This window comes from Pelophylax lessonae, assembly GCF_965119305.1.
Source record: "Pelophylax lessonae genome assembly, chromosome: 12".
In the NCBI taxonomy this organism is placed as follows: Eukaryota; Metazoa; Chordata; class Amphibia; order Anura; family Ranidae; genus Pelophylax; species Pelophylax lessonae.
Window position 1 is genome coordinate 223,027,859 of NC_138779.1, and position 24,973 is coordinate 223,052,831.

General features: G+C 47.6%; 1 protein-coding gene across 1 annotated transcript in view; it reads left to right on the forward strand.

The window, feature by feature from the left end:
* Positions 1–23,938, forward strand: part of ARHGEF19 (Rho guanine nucleotide exchange factor 19) — a 69,814-nt gene extending 45,876 nt beyond the window's left edge. Inside the window, exons 8-16 of the mRNA XM_082274479.1 lie at positions 7,291–7,443; positions 7,718–7,847; positions 10,336–10,410; positions 13,484–13,573; positions 13,778–13,941; positions 16,976–17,134; positions 18,554–18,633; positions 21,913–22,017; positions 23,344–23,938. Coding sequence (XP_082130605.1) covers positions 7,291–7,443; positions 7,718–7,847; positions 10,336–10,410; positions 13,484–13,573; positions 13,778–13,941; positions 16,976–17,134; positions 18,554–18,633; positions 21,913–22,017; positions 23,344–23,501 — 1,114 coding nt within the window. The 3' untranslated portion in view covers positions 23,502–23,938. The remainder of the gene's footprint in view (positions 1–7,290; positions 7,444–7,717; positions 7,848–10,335; positions 10,411–13,483; positions 13,574–13,777; positions 13,942–16,975; positions 17,135–18,553; positions 18,634–21,912; positions 22,018–23,343) is intronic.
* The last annotated feature ends 1,035 nt before the right edge of the window (positions 23,939–24,973 follow it).

Genomic DNA, 24,973 nt, shown 5'->3' on the forward strand with positions numbered 1-24,973 from the left:
GGGTGCGGCAACTGGCAATCATGAGACATCTGGAGGGAAGATGTGTGAGGACGGAGGGGGGGGGGAGGAGTCACTGACACACACGTGTGAACGTTGGTTGTATCTTTCAATGCAACACTGCAGAGTTTTTCTTCTGATATCGTCCTGGGGGGAGGGGGGCTCACATAAAGCTATCTCTGTGACATGTTTCAGTTCCGGGGGGGGGGGGGGGTGTTCATATAAAGCTATCTCTGTGACATGTTTAAGTTGTGGGGGGGCTCATATAAAGCTGCCTCTCTCTGACATGTTTCAGTTCTGGGGGGGGGGGTGGTCATATAAAGCTATCTCTCTGACATGTTTCAGTTCTGGGTGTAGTCAGGCCATTTTTCCACCTTACAGTAGAATCCTCCATGATGTGCAGCATTAGGAGAGACCCCGGATCTCATTCTATTCATAGAATATTCTTCCTCTGATCCGCACACTGCGATTCCTGTGGATCCGATCGGCAAGCCAAGGGCCTTATGTGGCTCCATGGAAGTTGCTGTGTGGCCCTTTGCAGATTACATCAGTCAGCAGCGGAAACATTGATTTGTAAGGAGGAATGATTGGGTGATAGTCCCATTCTCTGGTGCTGGTGAATCTCCGGGTCTCTGTGCTTTAGAGGAAGGTGATTGGTTCTCCACCAGTGAATCTCCATTCATATTTGTGCGATTTCAAAATAATGTGATTTCCATTGCGACTTTGGCTTTGACCAATAAATGGTGTGCCACAATTCCTATTCCTGCCGCAGTGATTATGGCTAGGGTTAGGGTTATGGCTGGGGTCAGGGTTATGGCTAGGGTTAGTGTTATGGTTAGATTTAGTGTTATGGCTAGGGTTAGTGTTATGGCTAGGGTTATGGTTATGGCTAGGGTTAGTGTTATGGCTGGGGTTAGGCTTATGGCTGGGGTTAGGGTTATGGCTAGGGTTAGGGTTATGGCTAGGGTTAGTGTTATGGCTGGGGTTAGGGTTATGGCTAGGGTTAGTGTTATGGCTGGGGTTAGGGTTATGGCTAGGGTTAGTGTTAGTCTAGGGTTAGAGTTAAGGCTAGGGTTAGGGTTATGGCTAGGGTTAGTGCTATGGCTGGGGTTAGGGTTATGGCTAGGGTTAGGGTTATGGCTGGGGTTAGGGTTATGGCTAGGGTTAGTGCTATGGCTGGGGTTATGGCTAGGGTTAGGGTTATGGCTAGGGTTAGTGTTATGGCTGGGGTTAGGGTTATGGCTAGGGTTAGGGTTATGGCTGGGGTTAGGGTTATGGCTAGGGTTAGTGTTATGGCTAGAGTTAGTGTTATGGCTGGGGTTAGGGTTATGGCTAGGGTTAGGGTTATGGCTAGGGTTAGTTTTATGGCTGGGGTTAGGTTTATGGCTAGGGTTAGTGTTATGGCTGTGGTTAGGGTTATGGCTAGGGTTAGTGTTATGGCTAGGGTTAGTGTTATGGCTTGGGTTAGGGTTATGGCTGGGGTTATTGTTATGGCTAGGGTTAGTGTTATGGCTAGGGTTATGGTTAGTGTTATGGCTCGGGTTAGTGTTATGGCTAGGGTTAGGGTTATGGCTGGGGTTAATGTTATGGCTAGGGTTAGGGTTATGGCTGGGGTTAATGTTATGGCTGGGGTTAGGGTTATGGCTAGGGTTAGTGCTATGGCTGGGGTTAGGGTTATGGCTAGGGTTAGTGTTATGGCTGGGGTTAGGGTAATGGCTAGGGTTAGTGTTATGGCTCGGGTTAGGGTTATGGCTAGGGTTAGTATTATGGCTGGGGTTAGGGTTATGGCTAGGTTTAGGGTTATGGCTAGGGTTAGTTTTATGGCTGGGGTTAGGGTTATGGCTAGGGTTAGTGTTATAGCTGGGGTTAGGGTTATGGCTAGGGTTAGGGTTATGGCTAGGGTTAGTATTATGGCTGGGGTTAGGGTTATGGCTAGGGTTAGGGGTTATGGCTGGGGTTAGGGTTATGGCTAGGTTTAGGGTTATGGCTAGGGTTAGTTTTATGGCTGGGGTTAGGGTTATAGCTGGGGTTAAGGTTATGGCTAGGGTTAGTGTTATGGCTGGGGTTAGGGTTATGGCTAGGGTTAGTGTTATGGCTCGGGTTAGGGTTATGGCTAGGGTTAGTATTATGGCTGGGGTTAGGGTTATGGCTAGGTTTAGGGTTATGGCTAGGGTTAGTTTTATGGCTCGGGTTAGGGTTATGGCTAGGGTTAGTATTATGGCTGGGGTTAGGGTTATGGCTGGGGTTAGGGTTATGGCTAGGTTTAGTGTTATGGCTGGGGTTAGGGGTTATGGCTGGGGTTAGGGTTATGGCTGGGATTAGTGTTATGGCTCGGGTTAGTATTATTGTTAGGGTTAGTGTCATGGCTAGGGTTAGTGTTCTGGCTAGGGTTAGTGTTATGGTTAGTGTTAGGGTTAGTGTTATGGTTATGGCTAGAGTTAGGGTTATGGCTAGGGTTAGGGTTATGGCTAGGGTTAGGGGTTATGGCTGGGGTTAGTGTTATGGCTGGGGTTAGGCTTATGGCTGGGGTTAGGGTTATGGCTAGAGTTATTGTTATGGCTAGGGTTAGTGTTATGGCTAGGGTTATGGTTAGTGTTATGGCTCGGGTTAGTGTTATGGCTAGGGTTAGGGTTATGGCTGGGGTTAGGGTTATGGCTAGGGTTAATGTTATGGCTGGGGTTAGGGTTATGGCTAGGGTTAGTGTTATGGCTCGGGATAGGGTTATGGCTAGGGTTAGTATTATGGCTGGGGTTAGGGTTATGGCTAGGGTTAGTTTTATGGCTGGGGTTAGGGTTATGGCTAGGGTTAGTGTTATAGCTGGGGTTAGGGTTATGGCTAGGGTTAGTGTTATGGCTGGGGTTAGGGTTATGGCTAGGGTTAGTGTTATGGCTAGGGTTAGTATTATGGCTGGGGTTAGGGTTATGGCTAGGTTTAGGATTATGGCTAGGGTTAGTACTATGGCTGGGGTTAGGGTTATGGCTAGGGTTAGTGTTATGGCTCGGGTTAGGGTTATGGCTAGGGTTAGTATTATGGCTGGGGTTAGGGTTATGGCTAGGGTTAGTTTTATGGCTGGGGTTAGGGTTATGGCTAGGGTTAGTGTTATAGCTGGGGTTAGGGTTATGGCTAGGGTTAGGGTTATGGCTAGGGTTAGTATTATGGCTGGGGTTAGGGTTAGGGGTTATGGCTGGGATTAGGGTTATGGCTAGGGTTAGTATTATGGTTAGGGTTAGGGGTTATGGCTGGGGTTAGGGTTATGGCTAGGTTTAGGGTTATGGCTAGGGTTAGTTTTATGGCTGGGGTTAGGGTTATAGCTGGGGTTAAGGTTATGGCTAGGGTTAGTGTTATGGCTGGGGTTAGGGTTATGGCTAGGGTTAGTGTTATGGCTGGGGTTAGGGTTATGGCTAGGGTTAGTGTTATGGCTTGGGTTAGGGTTATGGCTAGGGTTAGTTTTATGGCTGGGGTTAGGGTTATGGCTAGGGTTAGTGTTATAGCTAGGGTTAGGGTTATGGCTAGGGTTAGGGTTATGACTAGGGTTAGTGTTATGGCTGGGGTTAGGGTTATGGCTAGGGTTAGGGGTTATGGCTGGGGTTAGGGTTATGGCTGGGATTAGTGTTATGGCTCGGGTTAGTATTATTGTTAGGGTTAGTGTCATGGCTAGGGTTAGTGTTCTGGCTAGGGTTAGTGTTATGGTTAGTGTTAGGGTTAGTGTTATGGTTATGGCTAGAGTTAGGGTTATGGCTAGGGTTAGGGTTATGGCTAGGGTTAGGGGTTATGGCTGGGGTTAGTGTTATGGCTGGGGTTAGGGTTATGGCTAGGGTTAGGGGTTATGGCTGGGGTTAGGGTTATGGCTGGGATTAGTGTTATGGCTAGGGTAAGGGTTATGGCTAGGGTTAGGGGTTATGGCTGGGGTTAGGGTTATGGCTGGGATTAGTGTTATGGTTGGGGTTAGGGTTATGGCTAGGGTTAGGGGTTATGGCTGGGGTTAGGGTTATGGCTGGGATTAGTGTTATGGCTAGGGTAAGGGTTATGGCTAGGGTTAGGGGTTATGGCTGGGGTTAGGGTTATGGCTGGGATTAGTGTTATGGTTGGGGTTAGGGTTATGGCTAGGGTTAGGGTTAGTGTTATGGCTGGGGTTAGGGTTATGGCTGGGGTTAGGGTTAGTGTTATGGTTGGGGTTAGGGTTATGGCTGGGGTTAGGGTTATAAACAACAAATATAAAAAATACTGTGGTTAAGTCAATAAGGTAGGAATAGGAAGGCAGCACTAGAAGTCAAAATACAAAACTCCAACACAGATTATATATAAATTGGTGCAGAAATAAAGTAGATAGTCTAGATACAAGTCATTCATTGAAATATGAATAAAAAGTTAATAAAATAAATGAATGTCCATAGGAAAAGAAGTGAAGTGAATCTTTATCCAAATCCCGTGTAGTAACAGGTACAGAGAAAGTGATATCCATTGAAGAAGAAAGGTCCTACTCCACACCCGCAGCGTTTGTTACAATCTGATTACCAGATGTAATTGACCACTGTGTTACAGTTGGCCAAGTTGGGCGTGAATAAAGTAAGGTCTCCCTCAATCTGTATACACGGTCTCTCCCCTGTACTCCTCCAGTGAAATTCATATGGGAAAACAAAGGAGCACTTCCAGAGTGAAATATGTATAAACACAATTATTAGTAAAAATAAGGGGGTTGCACTTTTAGGACATCCAGATAAAACAGCCTATGATGAAATCCTAAAGTACAAGTAAAGGTTGCGGCGTCCCTCTGGGTTCTCTCGTAAACTGACCAATCAGAGATGTATTCACGTGATGACGTCACCATCGTAGGCCCCACCCTACGCGTTTCATCACAAAGAACGTCGTCTGGGGATAGGCCTAGATGACACAACATCACATGTAACAGCTTTATATAGAGCCGCAGCACCATTTTAACTATTGGCCATCTATCGCCCTAAATAAACAACATGCCAGCAAACGAATGCCAATATTAGAAAGGCTTTCAAGAGAGAAACGGGATCCGCATAAAGGAATTGAAGACTGCCATCTAGTGGAAAAACACGGAAACACTCAAAATAGTTCAGAAAGAATCAGGAGGGAAAAACCGTAGGAGCGCGCAATGAAAACAAATTATAATATAAAAAAAACTATAATAAAAATAACTTAAGCATTATTAATAAAACAATTAAGGGTTAGGGTTATTGCTAGGGCTAGGCTAGGGTTAACATTATGGTTAGGACTATGGTTAGGGTTAGTGTTATGGTTTGGGTTATGGCTAGGATTAGGGTTATGGCTACAGTTAGAGTTAAGGGATATGGCTAGGGTTACGGTTCAGGATTATAGCTTAGGGTTAAGGTTATGGCCAGGGTTAGGGATATTGCTAGGGCTTGGGTTAACGTTATGGCTAGGGTTAGTGTTATAGCTAGGGTTAGGGTCATTACTAGGGTTAGGGTTATGTCTAGAGTTAGGGTTATTGCTAGGGCTAGGGTTAAAGTTATGACTAGGGTTATGGCTAGGGTTAGGGTTGTGACTAGGGTTAGGGTTATGGCTAGAGTTAATGTTATGGCTAGGGTTACAGTGATGGCTAGCATTAGGGTTATGGCTAGGCTAGGGTAAGTGTTATGGCTAGTGTTAGGATTAGGATAATGGCTTAGGGTTAGGGTTATGGATAGGGTTAGGGTTATGACTAGGGTTAGGGTTGTGGCTAGAGTTAGTGTTATGGCTAGGGTTACAGTGATGGCTAGAGTTAGGTTTATGGCTAGGGCTAGTGTTATGGCTAGCGTTAGGATAATGGCTTAGGGTTAAGGTTATGGCTAGGATTAGTGTTATTGCTAGGGTTAGGGTTATGACTAGACTTAATGTTATGGCTAGGGTTACAGTGATGGCTAGCATTAGGGTTATGGCTAGGCTAGGGTAATGGCTTAAGGTTATGGCTAGGGTTAGGGTTATTGCTAGGGCTAGGGTTAACATTATGGCTAGGGTTAGGGTTATGGCTAGGGTTAGTGTGATGTCTAGAGTTATGGATTAGGGTTACGGTGATGGCTAGGGTTAGGATTATAGCTAGGGTTATGGATTAGGGTTATGGATTAGGATTAGGGTTATGGATTAGGGTTAGGGTTATGGATTAGGGTTATGCATTAGGGTTAGGGTTAGAGCTTTTTTCTCTTGCAGATTGGACACCAGGAACAGAGATGGATGGACAATTTGCTCGGGAAGGGTTTCACTGCTGAGGGGATGGGCTGGGACATGGGTTCAAAAGCCAACTATGTTATTATTTGTGCTTTACAAAGTCGCATGAATATCATGCAGGTGCAACTTTCATGCTACTTTTGAGGGTTTACATTGAAGTCTATGACCCTCAAGTCTCATGAAAGGCAGTCCAAAGTAGTGCAGGAACTACTTTAAGGCACTGCGACTTTAAGTAAAACAGAAATGAACGGTATTGGGAAACCTGGTGTGCGACCCCAAAGTCATATGACAAGTCACACAAGTGTCAATGGGGTCTTATAGTCACATTCTCTGCAGGTAAATCTCCCCGGTCCGGATGTTTTAGATGCAGATGATTGGTTCTCCACCAGTGAATGTTGGATGATAGTCACATTCTCTGCAGGCGAATCTAATAGTGAATATTGGGTGATAGTCACATTCTCTGCAGGTGAATCTCATAGTGAATATTGGGTGATAGTCACATTCTCTGCAGGCGAATCTCATAGTGAATATTGGGTGATAGTCACATTCTCTGCAGGTGAATCTCATGGTGAATATTGGGTGATAGTCACATTCTCTGCAGGCGAATCTCATAGTGAATATTGGGTGATAGTCACATTTTCTGCAGGCGAATCTCATAGTGAATATTGGGTGATAGTCACATTCTCTGCAGGCGAATCTCATAGTGAATATTGGGTGATAGTCACATTCTCTGCAGGTGAATCTCATGGTGAATATTGGGTGATAGTCACATTCTCTGCAGGTGAATCTCATAGTGAATATTGGGTGATAGTCACATTCTCTGCAGGTGAATCTCATGGTGAATATTGGGTGATAGTCACATTCTCTGCAGGCGAATCTCATAGTGAATATTGGGTGATAGTCACATTCTCTGCAGGTGAATCTCATGGTGAATATTGGGTGATAGTCACATTCTCTGCAGGTGAATCTCATAGTGAATATTGGGTGATAGTCACATTTTCTGCAGGCGAATCTCATAGTGAATATTGGGTGATAGTCACATTCTCTGCAGGAGAATCTCATAGTGAATATTGGGTGATAGTCACATTCTCTCTGTCGCAGGTTCCTGAATGACCTGGAGAACCGGTTGGAGGAGGACATCCTGCGATTTGACGTCTGTGACATCGTCCTGAGACATTGCCCCGAGCTGCGGAGGGTGTACCTACCTTATGTCACCAACCAGGCCTACCAGGAACAGACCTACCAACGGCTGCTGTAAGTGTTCCTCCCCCGGGAAAGAGTGTCTGCTTGTCCTTTATGGGCCAATTTCAACCAATGGGAGGGCGGCACCTGGGGGGGGGGGGGTAATATGGTGGAGTCCTTTAGAAGAAAGTATCAGGTGACTCCTTATGTTGGGGCCCTTTGAATTGCATGAAGCCAGCAAGTGACTCCGCCTATAACTGGACTGACGCTAATCTTGTGACAGGTGAGCTTTGTAGAATGTAGAGCAGAAGGCTGACCTGTCCTTCCTTCCTCTTCTCTCCCCCAGACAGGAAAATGCTCGTTTCCGGGGGATCCTGGCCAAGCTGGAGGAGGACCAGGTGTGCCAACGTCTCCCTCTGACCTCCTTCCTCATCCTGCCCTTCCAGAGGATCATGCGGCTGAAGATGTTGGTGGAGGTACGGGGCCGCAACTGTCCCTGTGTAGGGGCCGCAACTGTCCCTGTGTAGGGGCTGCAACTGTCTCTGTGTAGGGGCTGCAACTGTCCCTGTGTAGGGGCCGCAACTGTCCCTGTGTAGGGGCCGCAACTGTCCCTGTGTAGGGGCTGCAACTGTCCCTGTATAGGGGCTGCAACTGTCCCTGTGTAGGGAGCAACAATTGTCCCTGTGTAGGGAGCAACAATTGTCCCTGTGTAGGGGCCACAACTGTCCCTGTGTAGGGGCCGCAACTGTTCCTGTGTAGGGGCCGTAACTGTCCCTGTGTAGGGGCCGCAACTGTCCCTGTGTAGGGGCCGCAACTGTCCCTGTGTAGGGGCCGCAACTGTCCCTGTGTAGGGGGCAACAACTGTCCCTGTGTAGGGGCCGCAACTGTCCCTGTGTAGGGGGCCGCAACTGTCCCTGTGTAGGGGCCACTACTGTCCCTGTGTAGGGGCCACAACTGTTCCTGTGTAGGGGCCACAATTGTCCTTGTATGGGCCGCAACTGTCCCTGTGTAGGGGCCGCAACTGTCCCTGTGTAGGGGCTGCAACTGTCCCTGTGTAGGGGCCACAACTGTCCCTGTGTAGGCGCCAAAACTGTCCCTGTGTAGGGGGCCACAAATGTCCCTGCCCCCCCCCCCCCTGCTCTGCTCAGGGTAACGGTGAGGCAAGTGAGGCACCCAAGATGACCCCATTTCTTGCTACTTAACAAATCCACCTTAGACCTGACTTCTGGCGCCCCCTTCAGTCATGCACAGGTATACCGGCTCCTCCCCTGGACTACAACGGCTCCCTCTGATTTCACTGCACACTGTGAGCTTCTCACAATGTGCATTAGAAGCTGCAAGTCACATAGAGTCCACCTCCTCCCCAGCCTGACAGGCCCTGGCCCCGCCCCTTTCATTCATTGGATTTCAGTTCCATCAATAGTGGAGGCTCAGCATCACATGTGGGCGTTACCTATGTAAATACAGCCTGCCTAGGAAACACCCACTTCTCCAGATTAACACCCCCACATCTAGGCAGTTTGATATTTGTATAACCCCTCCCAATTCTTGCATAAGAGGGCTCTTGAGAGGAGCACTGAGTCAGGGTGCTGTGATGTTAGCAGGAAGTTATGTACCGCCCCCTGCCGGCCCCTCCCACCAGCCATGATCCGCCTACATTGCTTAGAGAAGCAAAGAGACCCGGTAATGACATCACCAAGTATAAATTAAGATATGTAATGAAAAGGGAAATGTTTAATTTATTAATGTCATTATCATGTTGATGGGGGAGGGGTGGATCAGGGAAGGTGGCATATAATCAGAATACATTTTATCATTAAATGTTACAATCTGATCTGTGCAATCTCCTTTATCAATGATCTGATTGGCTGCCTATACAAGCTGTTAGTATCCAGCCAAGCAGGACCTTGCTTTCCATTTTTATACTCCAACGGACTGTGCCAATTATAGCCTGGGATCAAAGATGGCCGCCCAGCCACCTGGGAAATTTTCAGTCTTAATCCCTCGTTGTCAGGAGGGGCGGGGAGTCCAGGCCAATAGCCCGATGCAATTTATCTGATCGAGTTTCCCTGATTGGTCAGTTGATTCATAACGACTCTCTTAACGGGGGGGGGGGCGAGCTATGCGTCTTTTATTATCAGGGCGACTAATCAGCCCACCGACGCACCCGGGGAGCTCCGCCCATAATAATAATTTTCTTTGAAGTATAAAGGGGATTCTTCTATTTTTGATTTGCAGTTGAAAATGGCGGTTTAAAAGTAGTGGATAGGAGCGCTTTTCTGTCCCCGTGCCAACCAGCAGCTGCAGGAACACAGGGTCCGCAGGAGCAAGATGGTCGCCGCACTTCTGGAACCACCATGGAACGCAAGGGCCTAAAAATGACGTCAGAAAGGGGTCGGTGATGCGTTTCGGTGCACGCTCAGAAGCTCCCGCTTCAAAACCTCGGAGCATGCCCTGAAACGCGTCACCGCACCCTTTTTAACGTCACTTCCGGCCATTGCGTTGCACGGTGGTTTCCGGAAGTGCGGCAGCCATCTTGCCCCCTTGGACCCTGCGTTCCTGCAGCTGCTGGTCAGTACAGGGACAGGGAAGACCATTCCAGGAGCACTGAATTTATTGTTGAGCCTGCTTACTTCTACATCCCGTAAATGTTTTTAACCGTTAGGTCTTTTCTCTGTATATGAAAATGCCGGTTTGCCTGGCTTCCTCTGAGCCATCTGGGCCAGTGACTGAAATCAGAGACAGCCAGGAAATCTGCATTATGAGCTCCAGCAGGAATCCAGGCAGACAGCATTTTTACAATGAGCAATCCATCAATTCGGCTATAGAGAGAGGGCTGGAGCAGAGCGCCCCCCACAGCTGTCCCATATTTCCCTTTTTTTCATGTTGCAGCTGCTGTCACCAGACGCAATGTGTTGGTTTTGGGCGGAGCATTTTCTCAGCGTTCTCCTCTTATTTCTGCAGAATATCCTGAAGCACACGGCGCCCGGATCCCAGAACGAAGAGTCGGCCAGCCAGGCGTTCACCGAGCTCAAGAAGGTAACCCAACCACTAGCGACAGAACTGGGGTGTCCATTATATTCATTGTAAGGCTCTACTGATCTGTAATATCAGACAGTTCAATCATAGGCCAGAACAGCACTCTGGTGACACCTGCTGGACACTTCAGGGATAGTCTGTGCAGAGATCCCCTTTATATAACATCTCAGCAGGAACACTGACTATGCTTCTAGACATACAGTGGGAGATGTTAAGTCTTCCCTATAAAGGGAGTTTTTTTTGGAAAGATTTTTGTCTCAGATGCGACCCCCATGGTGTCTCAGAGGGGCAGCTGTCATCCTGTGAAGGGGGTTTATTGACACACAATACACAGCAGACTGTTTGTATCCGGCATACCGGCAGCTGTGGTCAGTTTTCAGGAGTGCGAGATGTGACACCTGGGTGTGATTCTGGGGTGTCACTGGGTGGGGGTCGGTGGGAGACGTGCCACCTGCCGGGACAAACAGAACATTCTGACGCAGACCCGCTGACCTTTGCCATCCTACATGCCACAGAAGCTTCTGATCAATAACATCTCACATCATGGATCAGAAAATGTTCTAGGACATTCCACAGACCATTACGTTGTCCAGAACCTTCACTATGATTGGACACCAAATCTCCATTAACCCCTCCTACTTAGTAAATGCCATACCTAAAAAGTCACCACTGTGAGATATATCACATTTGGGCTGATAAACAGCTGGTTGGAAATACTACAACGCCTCAATGAGTTGGGGCTGCAAAATTCATAGTTTTCGCTTTGCCAAAATTTTGGTAAAATTTTCAATATGTGAATGGGGAGGAATGAAGGTGTTCTAAGGGTGCAATGAGCAATAAATGGCTCCTGAATGTTTCCTTCATTCGATTTTTATTGCATTTTATTATTTTTTTTATGTTTTTTTTCATGGAAGGAACAAAAATAATCCAAAAATAGTCACCTAATAAAAGAAAAAAGCCGTATACAGGATTGAATTTGTGTTTTTTCCTTATTCTTTATATGTAACAAAATAGAAAAAAAAAAACAATACGTTCATAAACATTGTTATTTAGTTTTATGTTTTTTTTTTTTATTGTTTAAAAATGTCAAATGCTGACAAATACACCAAAAAAAAACTTCTGGAACTTCTGTTTTGATGGTATTGTATGAATTATGCGTCTTAGGGAGTCGGTTGGATCATCCACCAAGCCCTGTGATCGTCTGGTCTGTGCTGGGCTAGGCGCTCCTGACTTCTAAAGAGGAATTTTGTTTTATGGTAATTTCACAACACGGTAAACTCAGAATTTTACAAAATTTTGGCAAAGACAAAATCCCTAATTTTGCAACAAAATGTCGCACTAATTTTGCAAACACGTTCTCTGAAAACACTCCACTCGTCCCTCTCCATGATTTCTGTGATCCCCCTCCGTCATCCCTCTCCGTGACCCCCCTCCTTCATCCCTCCCCGTGAGCCCCCTCCGTGATCCCTCTCTGTGATCCCCCTCCATCATCCCTCTCCGTGACCACCCTCCGTCATCCCTCCCCGTAAGCACCCTTCGTGATCCCTCTCTGTGATCCCTCTGTGATCCCCCTCCATTGATCCCTCACTGGGATCCCCCTCTGATCCCTCTCCGTGACCCCCCTCCGCGATTCCCCCTCCGCGATCCCTCTCTGCGACCCCCCTCCGTGATCCGGCGTTTTGTCTTTGTGTTGGAAGGCTTATCCAAGGTTTATTCCATTATCAGCTGATGGTTACAAAGTGCCGGGCATTTCATAGCCAATCATCTCCGTCACCAGAAAAAGGGGGATTCATAGGGCAAAGCAACTCAAGCACACATTGCTGTGTAGGTGATCAGCACCAAAATTCAGAAGCTGCCTGAATTATCCTTCCATGACTACTTAGAGCCCCGAGAAAAAAGCATGCAGCCAGTGAAGTGTCAGGACTCCAGATATACAGTTTTTAGTTTAGCTTTAAATTGTTTAGTGCATTAAAATGTAGTCCAGGTGGATCTGAAGGACATCTGTGGCTGTGGCAGATAGAAGGGATGGTCCCATATGGAGTAGGGGCAGATAGGAAGGATGGTCCCATATGGAGTGGGACAGATAGAAAGAAGAGTCCCATATGGAGTGGGGGCAGGTAGGAAGGATGGTCCCATATGGAGTGGGGGCAGGTAGGAAGGATGGTCCCATATGGAGTAGGGCAGATAGAAAGAATGGTCCCATATGGAGTAGGGCAGATAGGAAGGATGGTCCCATATGGAGTAGGGCAGATAGAAAGAATGGTCCCATATGGAGTGGGGCAGATAGGAAGGATGGTCCCATATAGAGTAGGGCAGATAGGAAGGATGGTACCATATGGAGTGGGACAGATAGGAAGATGGTCCCATATGGAGTGATGGCAGATAGGAAAATTGTCCCATATGGAGTGATGGCAGATAGGAAGGATGGCCCCATATGGAGTGGTGGCAGATAGATATAGAGGTCCCATATGAAATGATCGTAGATAGGAAGAATGGTCCCATAGAGAATAGGGACAGATAGAAAGAATGGTTCCATATGGAACGATGGAAGATAGAAAGAATGGTCTCAGATGGAGCGTGGCAAATAGGAAGGATGGCCTCATAGGGAGTGGTGGCAGATAGAAATAATGGTCCTATATGAAATGGGGCAGATAGGAAGAATGATCCCATATGGAAAAATAGTAGATGGGAAGAATGGTCCTACATGGAACAATGGTAGATTGGAAGAATGGTCCTACATGGAATGATGGTAGATTGGAAGAATGGTCCTATATGGAATGATTGTAGATCGGAAGAATGGTCCTACATGGAACGATGGTAGATTGGAAGAATGGTCCTACATGGAACGATGGTAGATAGGAAGAATGGTCCCATATAGCAAGGGGGCAGATAGGAAGAATGGCCTCATATGGAGTGGGGGCAGATGGGAAGGACGCTCCTATATGGAGCTCTCAGGACAAAGAGCAGAAATGGAGGGCGTGTGGGGTGTTTGTAGGAGCTTACAATCTAATGTCTGGAAGAATATGGCGTCTTGTAACTAGAGTGTATCTAATGGCGGGTTTTTACTCCTCAGTTGGTGAAGGAATGTAACGCCAGCGTCCAATCTATGAAGAGGACAGAAGAGCTGATCCACCTCAACAAGAAGATCCACTTTGAGAGTAAGGTAAGGCGGGGGTGAGGATAGGCTGGGTTGGGAAGAGGGTCTGATATCTGAGCCAGTACGGTTGGTTCATGGCAGGATCAGCAGGCTGGACGTTGCCATAGAAAGGCTCCATCTCCATGTATGGACCCCTTATAGCCTTACCATGATTGGTAGCCACAAAGGGGCCCCTATAGATCATCTGACTGTCTCCCCTTTCCTCCTCAGATCTTCCCTCTGATCTCACAGTCTCGTTGGCTGGTGAAGCACGGGGAGCTGGTGGAACTGGACATGCAGATCCCCAATGCGGCCGGATCCCGCTTCAAACTCAGCCCCAAACCCGTCTACCTGCACCTATTCAATGACTGCCTGCTGCTCTCCAGGAAGAAGGAGTGAGTACTGCCGCAAAGAGCACCCGTCTCCTACACATTGTCCTCAATCAATAGGACCAAAGTCTACGAGGGACCAAGAAGGCTGAGCGCTCCATTATATTAAAAAAGAGTAGCGCACACATGCAAAAGAAATTAATACCAAATTAGAAGACAATCCATAAATAAAAATGGGGATTTGGTCCCACCATATGGCCATATAGTGCTCAAGCTCACCACTACGTCAAAGTACCCCATTATCAGTGGGTCCTACACTATCCATGAAAAAGCGCTCCATTAAATAGCCCATAGACATGTGCCGAACAAAAAAATTCTATTCTTTTTAAAATTCAAATTTCAGAAGACAGCTATATTCTATTTTCTTCTATTCTATTTTTTTTCTATTCCATCCTATTCTATTTATACTTTTCTATTCTATTAATTTCTATTTTCTATTATATTCTATTCTGTTCTGTTCTGCTTTATTAAATTCTAATTTTGGAAGACAGCTATATTCTAACACTGGTACACACAGTCTTTAACCACAGTCTTTAACTCACAGGGGCGACCTGTGAGGCGACCTTGTCGCCTCACAGGTCGCCGTAGGTCGCCTTCCATAGGGAAGCTGCGGACCCGTTCTAATAGGAGCGACACAAGTCGCTCCAACTTAGAAAAAGGGTCCGGAGCTTCTTTGGGGCGACCCGGAGCGACCGTCATAGACTTCAATGTTATGAAGTCCGTGCCGGCCGCTCCGAGGTCGCGGCGCGCTGCTCGCACCTCGACCTCGGAGGTCGCCCCTGGAAGTCGGATCGCCCCAATGTGAACGGGGCCTTAAGGCCCCTCCTGCGCGAGCCGACTTAGTTCTACATCCGTGGCACCTGTTGCTAGGGGGCGAGCGTGTGCTTAGATTGCCGCCAGGCACCCGCGATCGCCTCCGCTGTTGTAAACACAGCTGACCGTTCTTCTCTCTGGAATGATCACAGAGCGCCAGTGATCCTTCTATATAGGAACACATGTCTCTATGGTCATTTCACAAGACCCTTCCCTCCCAGTCAGTAAAAACCCCCTAGGCTCACATTTAACCCTTTGATCATCCCTAAGTTAACCCCTTCGCTGCCAGTATCGTTTCTCCCCCCCCCGCTAGTTTGTAGACGCGATAACATTTGCGCAAACCAATCAATATACGCTTATTGGGATTTTTTTTTACCAAAAACATGTAGCAGAAAACAAATTGGCCTAAAAGGATGAAAAAATTAGATTTTTACTTTTTTTTTTTTTGGGAATGTTTTATAGCAGAAAGTAAAAAATATTGTTTTTTTTTTTTTTTTCAGAATTGTCGCTTTTTTTTTGTTTCTAGCGCAAAAAATAAAAATCACAGAGGTGATCAAATACCACCAAAAGAAAGCTTTCTTTGTGGGAAAAAAAGACATCAATTTTATTTGGGTACAACGTCGCACGACCGCGCAATTGTCAGTTAAAGTAACGCAGTGCTGAATCGCAAAATATGGCCTGGTCATTAACCACTTTACCACTAGAGCATTTTGCTGTCTTACGTCTGGGCCACTTTTTGCGATTCGGCGCTGTGCGACTTTAACTGACAATTGCACGGTCGTGCGACGCCGTACCCAAACGAAATTGACGTCCTTTTTTTCCCACAAACAGAGCTTTCTTTTGGTGGTATTTGATCACCTGTGCGATTTTTACTTTTTGCGCTATAAACAAAAAAAGAGCGTTTATTTTGAGAAAATAATATTTTTCACATTTTTTTATATGAAATTCCCCCCAAAAAAGATGTAAAAACCAATTTTTTTTTTAATTTTTGGCCAATTTGTTTTCTGCTACCTATGTTTGGTAAAAAAAATCGCAATAAGCGTATTTTGATTGGTTTGCGCAAAAGTTATTGCGTTTACTAACAAAGGGAAAGATTTTTGTCATTTTTGGTGTTTTTTTTTTTAACGCGTAATGGCGGCGATCTGCGATTTTTTTTTGCGGGACTGCGACATTGCGGCGGACAGATCGGGCCCTTGACTGACATTTTTGACACTTTTGGGGGTACCAGTGACATTACTGCAGTAATCAGTGCTATAAATATGCACTGCTACTGTAAAAATTACACTGGCAGGGAAGGGTTTAACTTTATTGGAGAGGGAGGGGTTAATGTATGCCTGGTGCTTACTGACGTGTGGGGGGGGGGGGGGGAGGTGACTGTGTGAGACAGGGACAGATCGGATGTCCAGCTATGCTGAACACTCCGATCTGTCACTCCCTGTCACTGAGGAGATCTGCCCGCTTGTGTTTACACAGGCGGGCGGATCTCCACACTAGATCCCCGACGATCGCCGCTGCTCCTCCCCTGGCCCGACTCCCGCTGTGAATGAAAACAGCGGGAGCGCGCCTCCGGCGGCGCGCGAGCGCCGCCTACAGGGGAGGAGTCTGACGACGTAGGTCTACGTCGTCAGATGGGAACGAGCCACTTTGCCGCAGTACTATTACAGTACTTAGCGGTAAAGTGGTTAAGGGGGTAAATCTTCCGGCCCAGAAGTGGTTAAGTTCTATATATAACTATTGTTATTTGGAAATTCGGACACATCCAAATCTCCGACTAATGAAAACTTTGTCTGAATTTTGATTCAGAAGGAAAGGAACTGCACATTTCTATTGGTCCATTGCTTTGCTCCGCCCTCTGGCCGGCCATGAGGAACAAGCTGGAGTGATTTGCTGGAGTTCACCAAAATAGCTAAAAATTGCTAAATTCTCCCAATTTTCACCACAATTTTGTGGAGATGAGACTCTCATTGCTTCTTCTGATGGCCAGCTTGGCCCGGAATCTCTTTAATTAGGAACAAGCTGAGTGATTTGCTGGAACAGAGTTCACCAAAATAGCAAAAAAATTGCTAAATTCTCCCGATTATCGCCCAAATTTTGTGGAGATGAGACTCTCACTGCTCCTTCTGATGGCCAGCTTGGCCCGGAATCTCTATACGATTGTATGGATTATAACAGCGCTGGATATTATATTTTGTTTTCCTATAATAATCGTTTTTTCTGCTCCCCCCAGGCTGGGCCGGTTTGCGGTCTTTGCACACGCTCAGGTGAGTGACCTGAAGGTGACAGATCTGAGCTGGAAGCTGCAGGAGGTCCCAGGCGAGGTGTTCCATGTCCAGCTGTGTCACGAGCAACGACCGAAACACCAGATCCTGCTCCGAGCGCAGAGCGAGTGAGTGGAGCCGGAGGAGGGGTATCAATAATAATACCAATAGGACAATTCTAGGGTGTCAGAAGCTCTGGTACCTTTTCTGAAACTCATCTTTAGATTTATTTGAAGGGAACCCAGGGATGAGCTTCTCCCAATGTGCATTAGAAGCTGCAGCAAGTCAGATAGAGACCACCTAATTTTGTGGCTGGGGGACATCCAGCATCATCTAGCTCAGGGGTGTCAAACTGGCAGCCCTCAAGCTGTTGAGGAACACAGCCAAGAACCGGCCAGTTTTTGGAAGGAAAGGGTTCCTGATGTACCAGAAAACATGGTCCTACTTGGGTCACTTATGCCACAGCTGGGGTGGTTCTTTATAGAAGAGGCAACTACCCTCTTGGTGTCCCATCTGGAGGTAGTCTGAGCACTTGGCTCCATGGAGAGATCCTGTTTGGAAGCAGCTTTTGTCCAGTAGTGCCGTTTTTGAGGATCTAGACCAGGGGTCTCAAACTGGTGGCCCTCCAGCTGTTGTGGAACACAGCCAAGAACCGGACAGTTTTTGGAAGGATAGGGTTCCTGATGAACCAGAAAACATGGTCCTACTTGGGTCATTTACTCCACAGCTGGGGTGGTTCTTTATAGAAGAGGCAACTACCCTCTTGGTGTCTCATCTGGAGGTAGTCTGAGCACTTGGCTCCATGGAGAGATCCTGTTAGGAAGCAGCTTTTGTCCAGCAGAGCTGTTTTTGAGGATCTAGCCCAGGGGTCTCAAAACTGGGGGCCCTCCACCTGTTGAGGAACTACAAGTCTCATCATGCCTCTGCCTGTGGGACTCATGCTTATAACTGTAAGCCTTGCAATGCCTCATGGGACTTGTAGTTCCGCAACAGCTGGAGGGCCGCCAGTTTTCCTCCCCAGCCCCGCCCCTTCCATTCATTGGATTTTAGTTCTTTTAGTCATGGAGGCTCAGCATGACGTGGGCGTTACCTATGCAAATATAACCTACCTAGGGAATGCCCACTCCTCTAGATTGACACCCACCCATCAAGGAATGTCGATATTTGTATAACTCCTCCCATGAGCCCGCCCACTGCTTCCATCAGGACTAAGGACTCTTGGGAGGACGTGCTGTGATGTTTTCAGGAAGCTATGTACCGCCCCCCCTGATGGCCCCTCCCACCAGACATGATTCACACAGAGAAGCACAGAGACCCGGTGATGACATCATTGGGTATAAAAAGAAAAGGAATGTAATGGAAAGGTTTTATTTAAAGATGTCATTATCATGTTGATGAGGGGGAAGGGAAAAACAAAAATGTAAGCAGCTTTAAAGTGAATTTTCAGGTGTAAATTTGAACCCATAAGATCTATAAATATGACATTTCAGTGTCGCGGCGCTCAGAATGCAGCCCAGGTGATCCTAACCTTTCCCGTCTCTCCGCAGGAGCCAGAAGCAGCGCTGGATCTCCGCCATGTGTCCCTCCAAGCCGCTCATCGACCTTGAGAACCTCTCCGACGGCGAAGGTGCCTCCTATTATCTCTTCACCTGCAGGGAGTCATGGGAAGTGCATGCAAATGAGGCCCAGAGGTGGATGATTAGCATAATTCCTGGGAGAGCGCGAGAACGCCGCCGGATAGCGAATAAAATAACAATCTGCATTAATAACCGGCGCCGGGAAAATAACCTTGAAAAGCGACTTTCAACTTCTTGGTGACGTGATTACCAGCTGATCGCAGAATTAGAGCGGAACTCCACTTAAAGGCAATCCGCCATCTTTCTCATGATTTCTGTGATCCGCTTCATTTTACTAATTATATCCGTGAAGATTTTATTATCTTTATTTCTGTAGTCAAACGTGCAGATCAGCAGCGGCCATATTGAATAATTACAGGCGATGCTTCTCTTAATGTTGCCAGCTCAGACCAGCTAAGGCCCATTAACCACTTCCCGCACACCGACGTACCTGTCCCCGTCCCTATCCTTGTTCCCATCCCTGTCCCCGCACCCATCCCTGTCCCCATCCCTTGTACCGGCCCTGTTCCTGTCCCCATAGTTGTATCCGTCCCTGTACCTGTATCTGGCCCTGTCACCGTCCCTATACCCATAACTGTCCCTGTACCCACCCCTGTTCCTGTCCCTGTACCCGCCCCTGTTCTTGTACCCATCCCTGTTCCTGTACCTATACCTGGCCCGTCCCTGTCTCCCTCCCTGTCCCCATACTTGTATCCATCCCTGTACCTTTATCTGGCCCTGTCCCCATACCCATAACTGTCCCTGTACCCGCCCCTGTACCCATAACTGTCCCCATCCCTGTACCCATAACTGTCCCTGTACCCATAACTGTCCCTGTACCCGCCCCTGTACCATCCCTGTTCCTGTACCTATACCTGGCCCGTCCCTGTCCCCATACTTGTATCCGTCCCTGTACCTGTATCTGGCCCTGTCACCATCCCCATACCCATAACTGTCCCTGTACCCGCCCCTGTACCCATAACTGTCCCTGTCCCCATCCCCATAACTGTCCCTGTTCCCATCCCTGTACCCATAACTGTCCCTGTACTTGCCCCTGTTCCCGTCCCTGTACCCATAACTGTCCCTGTACCCACCCCTGTTCCTGCCCCTGTACCCATCCCTGTTCCTGTACCTATACCTGGCCCGTCCCTGTCCCCATACTTGTATCCATCCCTGTACCTGTATCTGGCCCTGTCACCATCCCCATAACTGTCCCTGTACCCATAACTGTCCCTGTACCCATAACTGTCCCTGTACCCGCCCCTGTACCCATAACTGTCCCTGTCCCCATCCCTGTACCCATAACTGTCCCTGTTCCCGTCCCTGTACCCATCCCTGTTCCTATACCTGGCCCGTCCCTGTCTCCGTCCTTGTACCCGTACCTGCCCCTGTACGTTGGCTCGGAGAAGTGGTTGTAGCGGGATGATCTGCAGCTGCAGGCGTCACCCTGGTACCGCTCTTTAGAGCCGGCGGTTGGCTTTCAGAAGATAACAGCCGATGCGGCTCAGCAGCTGCTCGGTCATTATTCCAGCGAGCGGGAGTGGACATCCTCTCACCCTCCCGCGGCTCTGCCCGGGTCTCCCGCCCCACCGGAAGACTGGAGCAACCAGCCCATACGTCCGCCGGCTGGTTGGAGTCCCGAACAAAGCCGAATTCAGCTTTGATGGGGTCTCCGATGTAGTAATCCGGAAGCGACGTCACTTCCGGTTTACTCGGCAGCTAATGGCGCCAAATTTAAAAAACTGTCAGTATTCAAAAATGCAGATTTCAGCATTTTGAATACATTGAAGTGCGGGGGATGGGTTTGGCGTCTGTTAGACCCCCGATCCCTCCATAAAGAGTACCTGTCACTGCCTATTACTGACACAAGGGATGGTTACATTTCTTCTCACAGCATTAAAAGTGATCAGATTTTATTTTTTATAATACAGTGCTAAGAAAAAAAAAAAAAAATGTAATGAAATAAATAGGAAAAAAAAAAAAATGTAAAGCGCCCCTCGTCGCCGTGCGCTTGCGCATGAAAGAAAACGCATATGTAAGTCGTGCCCACAAATGAAAACGGTGTGCCAACCACACATGTGAGGTATCACTGCGATCGTCAGAGCGAGAGCAATAATTCTATCCCTAGACCTCCTCTGTAACTCTAAACTGGTAACCGTAACAAAAAAAAAGCTGGCACAAAAACTTTTTATTTAAATATATTGCTCAAATAATATAAATCCACTCTGTGCATATCAAATGCATTTGCAAACCCAGATATTACCTTGTTAAAATAGCTGTGACATCATCCCTGTGCTGTACATAGCCTGTGCAGAGAGCAGAGCTGTGGGAGGGACCCAGCAGGCTCCACCTACTATAGAAAACTACAGGAGGGGGTGAAGACAAGACCAGTCACTCTGCCTAAGGAGAGTGAACAGAGCTGTGGGAGGTGCTTAACAAGCTCCACCCACTGCATAAAACTCCAGGAGGGGGCAGAGACAAGACCAGTCCCTCTGCCTAAGGAGAGTGAACAGAGCTGTGGGAGGGGCCCAGCAAGATCCACCCACTGCATAAAACTCTGGGAGGGGGCGGAGACAAGACCAGTCACCCTGAACAAGGAGAGGAAGCAGAGCTGTGGGAGGGACCCAGCAGGCTCCACCCACTACAGAAAACCTACTGGAGGGGGCGGGGACAAGACCAGTCATTCTGCCTGAGGAGAGTGTACAGAGCTGGGGGAGGGGCCCAACAAGCTCCACCCACTGCATAAAATACAGAAGGGGCAGAGACAGGACCAGTCCCCCCGCACAAGGAGAGAGAGCAGTAGTGGGCGGTCTTTATTAGAGGAAGTCTCACACTTAATTACTGTACAGATCTGGAAGAAGATTCCAGAATCCAGAAGAAGTCACATGACCGATGGATTTATTATCCCGGGGTTCAGATTTAAATACTCCATATAGTGAACTTGGTGCAGAGATTTTCACTTTAAGATTATTACACAGGACATGGGGGAGCTCTTTGATCCAGAGGAAAAAAGGGGTTCAGTCCTGCCTATGGAAAGGCTTCTTTACAGTAAGAGCTGTGACAATGTGGAATATATCGTACATCATAATGAAACAATATTAGGTATATTAGTATTATTAATACATTAGGTATAGGCTCAGGAGCCTTCAATGTAGATGAGGGTTCACAAACATTTTCCTGTGTCACTATTACAATTATGTATTTGTAGCACGGTGCAGGATTAGCACAGTTTCCAGCAATCTGCTGACTCCTCCCATTGGTTCACCTCCCTCCATGTCTCTCCTCCCCAGACGCTCCTCAGGTCCAGTGCATTAAGGGGTACACCGCCCAGGAGCACGATGAACTCACCCTGGAGAAAGCCGACATCCTGCGCCTTACAGCAAAGACCAGCGATGGTAAGAAGGGCGGGGGAGGGACAGGGGAAAGGCAGGGGAGGGACTGGTAAAAGGGAGGGGCACTTTCCATCTTTTGCTTCACCGCAAAGACCAGCGATGGTAGAAAGGGCGGGGGAAGGATGGGGGAAATTCAGGGGAGGGGCACTTTCCATCTTTGCCTCACCGCAAAGAAAAGCGATGGTAAACAGGGCAGGGGAGGGACGGGGGAAAGGCAGGGGAGGAGCACTTTCCATCTTTTGCCTCCCTGCAAAGAAAAGCGATGGTAAGAAGGGTGGGGGAGGGACAGGGGAAAGGCAGGGGAGGGAAACTTTCCATCTTTTGCGTTCTACTGATCAGGTTGGGAATTTATAGAGCCAGTTCTAGAAACAAACAGGACAGGAAAGTGTCTTTGCTACTCATAACAACCAATGAGAGCCTTCCTTTTATCATCCTCCACTATAAAAAGGGGCGTCTCAGATCCGATTGGTTGTAGTGATATATATATATATAGGATTATAATAATGGCGCCTCCCGACTCCCGAGTGCATAGCAGAGTTCTGTAGTTCTTTACATTCCTTGAACTACACAGAGCTATCTGATGCTATGCGCACTCAGGAGCTGGGAGACAGGCGGGTGAAAACTGTCAGATTTCAGGTGACTCTCAAGCGGAAGTATCGGGTTCAATGTAATCAAAGAGGACAGATAGAAATCTCTCCTAGTTGAGTGGGGGTGGGGAAGGGTGAGAAATGCTGTCTGTCTCCCCATTTGGGAGATTTCCCTTCAACTCCTTTCCACGTGAGGGGAGTCCTACATGGGGACACAAACCACGTCCAAAGAGAAAAGAAAGGGAAGTAGAAAGGAAAAGAGAAAAGAAAGGTAGAAAGAAACTGAGAAAGCAAGAGAGAAAAGAAGGAAGGAAGAAATAGGTGGGAAAAGAAAGAAAAAGAAAAAAAAAGTAGAAAGAGAAAAGAAAGTTAAAACAAAAGCAAGAGAGGAAGAGAGAAAGAAAGAAAAAGGTAAAAAGAAAGAAGGAAAAAAAAAATAAAAAGGTAGAAAGAAAGAAAAAAAGAGAGAAAAGAAAGTTAGAACGAAAGAAAGGGTAGAAAAAAAAAAAGAGAGAAAAGAAGGAAAAAATAAATGGAAAGGGAACTCCCCCAGCACTGGTGATCTCTGAATATTAATCTGAGTCCGGGAGGGGGAGGGCGTCCCTCCTCCGGTAATAACTTCACATCTGCCGGGGAATAGCATTGACCCCCCCAGGCCCAGGCAGATGCTGCAGATCGGATTACGTGGCTGCTGTGCGCGTCCGCCAGGTGCTGACATTTTCCTCTTTGCTCCCCTCGGCAGGTTGGATGGAAGGGATCCGACTCTCGGATGGAGAGAGGGGCTGGGTGCCGGCGACGCATGTTGAGGAGATCACCAACAAGAACGCCCGGCTGCGCAACCTGCGGGAGAACAAGCGGATCAAGCATGCCACCAGCAAACTGGAGATGAAGCCGCCTTAGAGGGGACGCGCGGAGGAGGACCGCGCCCCTGCAGGGGTAGCCCTGCCCACCTGTAGAACTTTCTAACGTCCTGTACATTTCAGCCGCCCGACTGTATGACGGCCGCGGCATCGATCGCACATGACTGCTGCAGCACGCCGGCCCCCGGGTCTTATTCTACAAAGTACTTGAAATATGGGCGATCTGTGCCGCTCTCAGACCGCCCCCGAGGAGCCTCTTCATCATCCAGACACCGAGAGGGGTTTATCGAACGATCTGCAGCATGAAGATGATCGCACAGACTCCAGTCCTGGATGGGCTGAGAACTGTACCCTGGGGGCCCTCAAAACTGTACTATAATCCTGGGGGAGGGGAGGGGGAGGGGTCTTGTCACCCAGGGAGCGACACTAAACTGTGTAAATATTTCCACATTACAATGTAATTAAATTTGATTCTGAACCGCATTTTGGGGGCCGCCATCATTTGTCACAGCACTGCTTAGCAGACATGGACCTTCAGAACTGATACATTGTTACTCTTTTACTCAAACTTTTTTTTTTTAAGCAGACCCGAAGGTGGTAGTTTTTTTGGTAAATTTTGGTGTGGAGGGGGTTCCCCTCAAAATCCATACCAGACGTGAAGGACCTGATATGGATTGGGGGGACCCCATGTTTTTTTTTTTAAATTTGGTGTGGGGGGTTTCCCCTCAAAATCCACACCAGACATGAAGGGCATGGTATGGATGGGGGGACCCACATTGTTTTTTTTACATTTTGGTGTGGGGGTTCCTTTGGGTTTGGAATGGATTTTGGGGGGGGGGGGTGGCCCAATCCTTTTTTCTGTTTCATTTTGGTGTGGGGGTTCGTCTCGCAATCAATGTATGGAATTTGGAGGGGGCAACACCCTAGCCATTAAAAAATGCCCACAATTCTTTTTACATTCACTCAGCGGCCGCCCACTCCTTAGCAACCAGCTATTTACACAGTTTGTTAAGGACGTCGGCTACCGTCCAAAGTAAATTGGGCTTTCACTACTAAAATACCGCATGACTTGATGACATCGCGCTGGCGATATTTTAGTGAACGCCAAAAAAAGCTTGAAAAATGCTGTGCAGTAAAAAATAGCAAATAAAAACAATAGAAACATAATGTATAAAATGACGACACGAGTCAGATTGTAATTGAATGTTATCAGAAATGATCTTTCCTTTCCAATCTGCAGTCGCTGTCATCTTCTGTAAAATGCAATATGGCCAAGGTGAGGCGCTCTGTACACCGAACACTGCAATCACCCCCCCCCCCCACCCCCTCCAGAAATGTCATTTCCTGCTTGTGTGATTGGCTCACTGATTTTCCCAGAAATCTGCACTAGATGCAAGTCAGATTTTTGGCATCCCCTGCAACAAAAATGTAATTTTTGGCGAGATACTCCCAAAGGGAAATCACTAAAGGGAAGCAGACCCCGCCACTTTCCTCAGAGCCCTACAGGTGCAG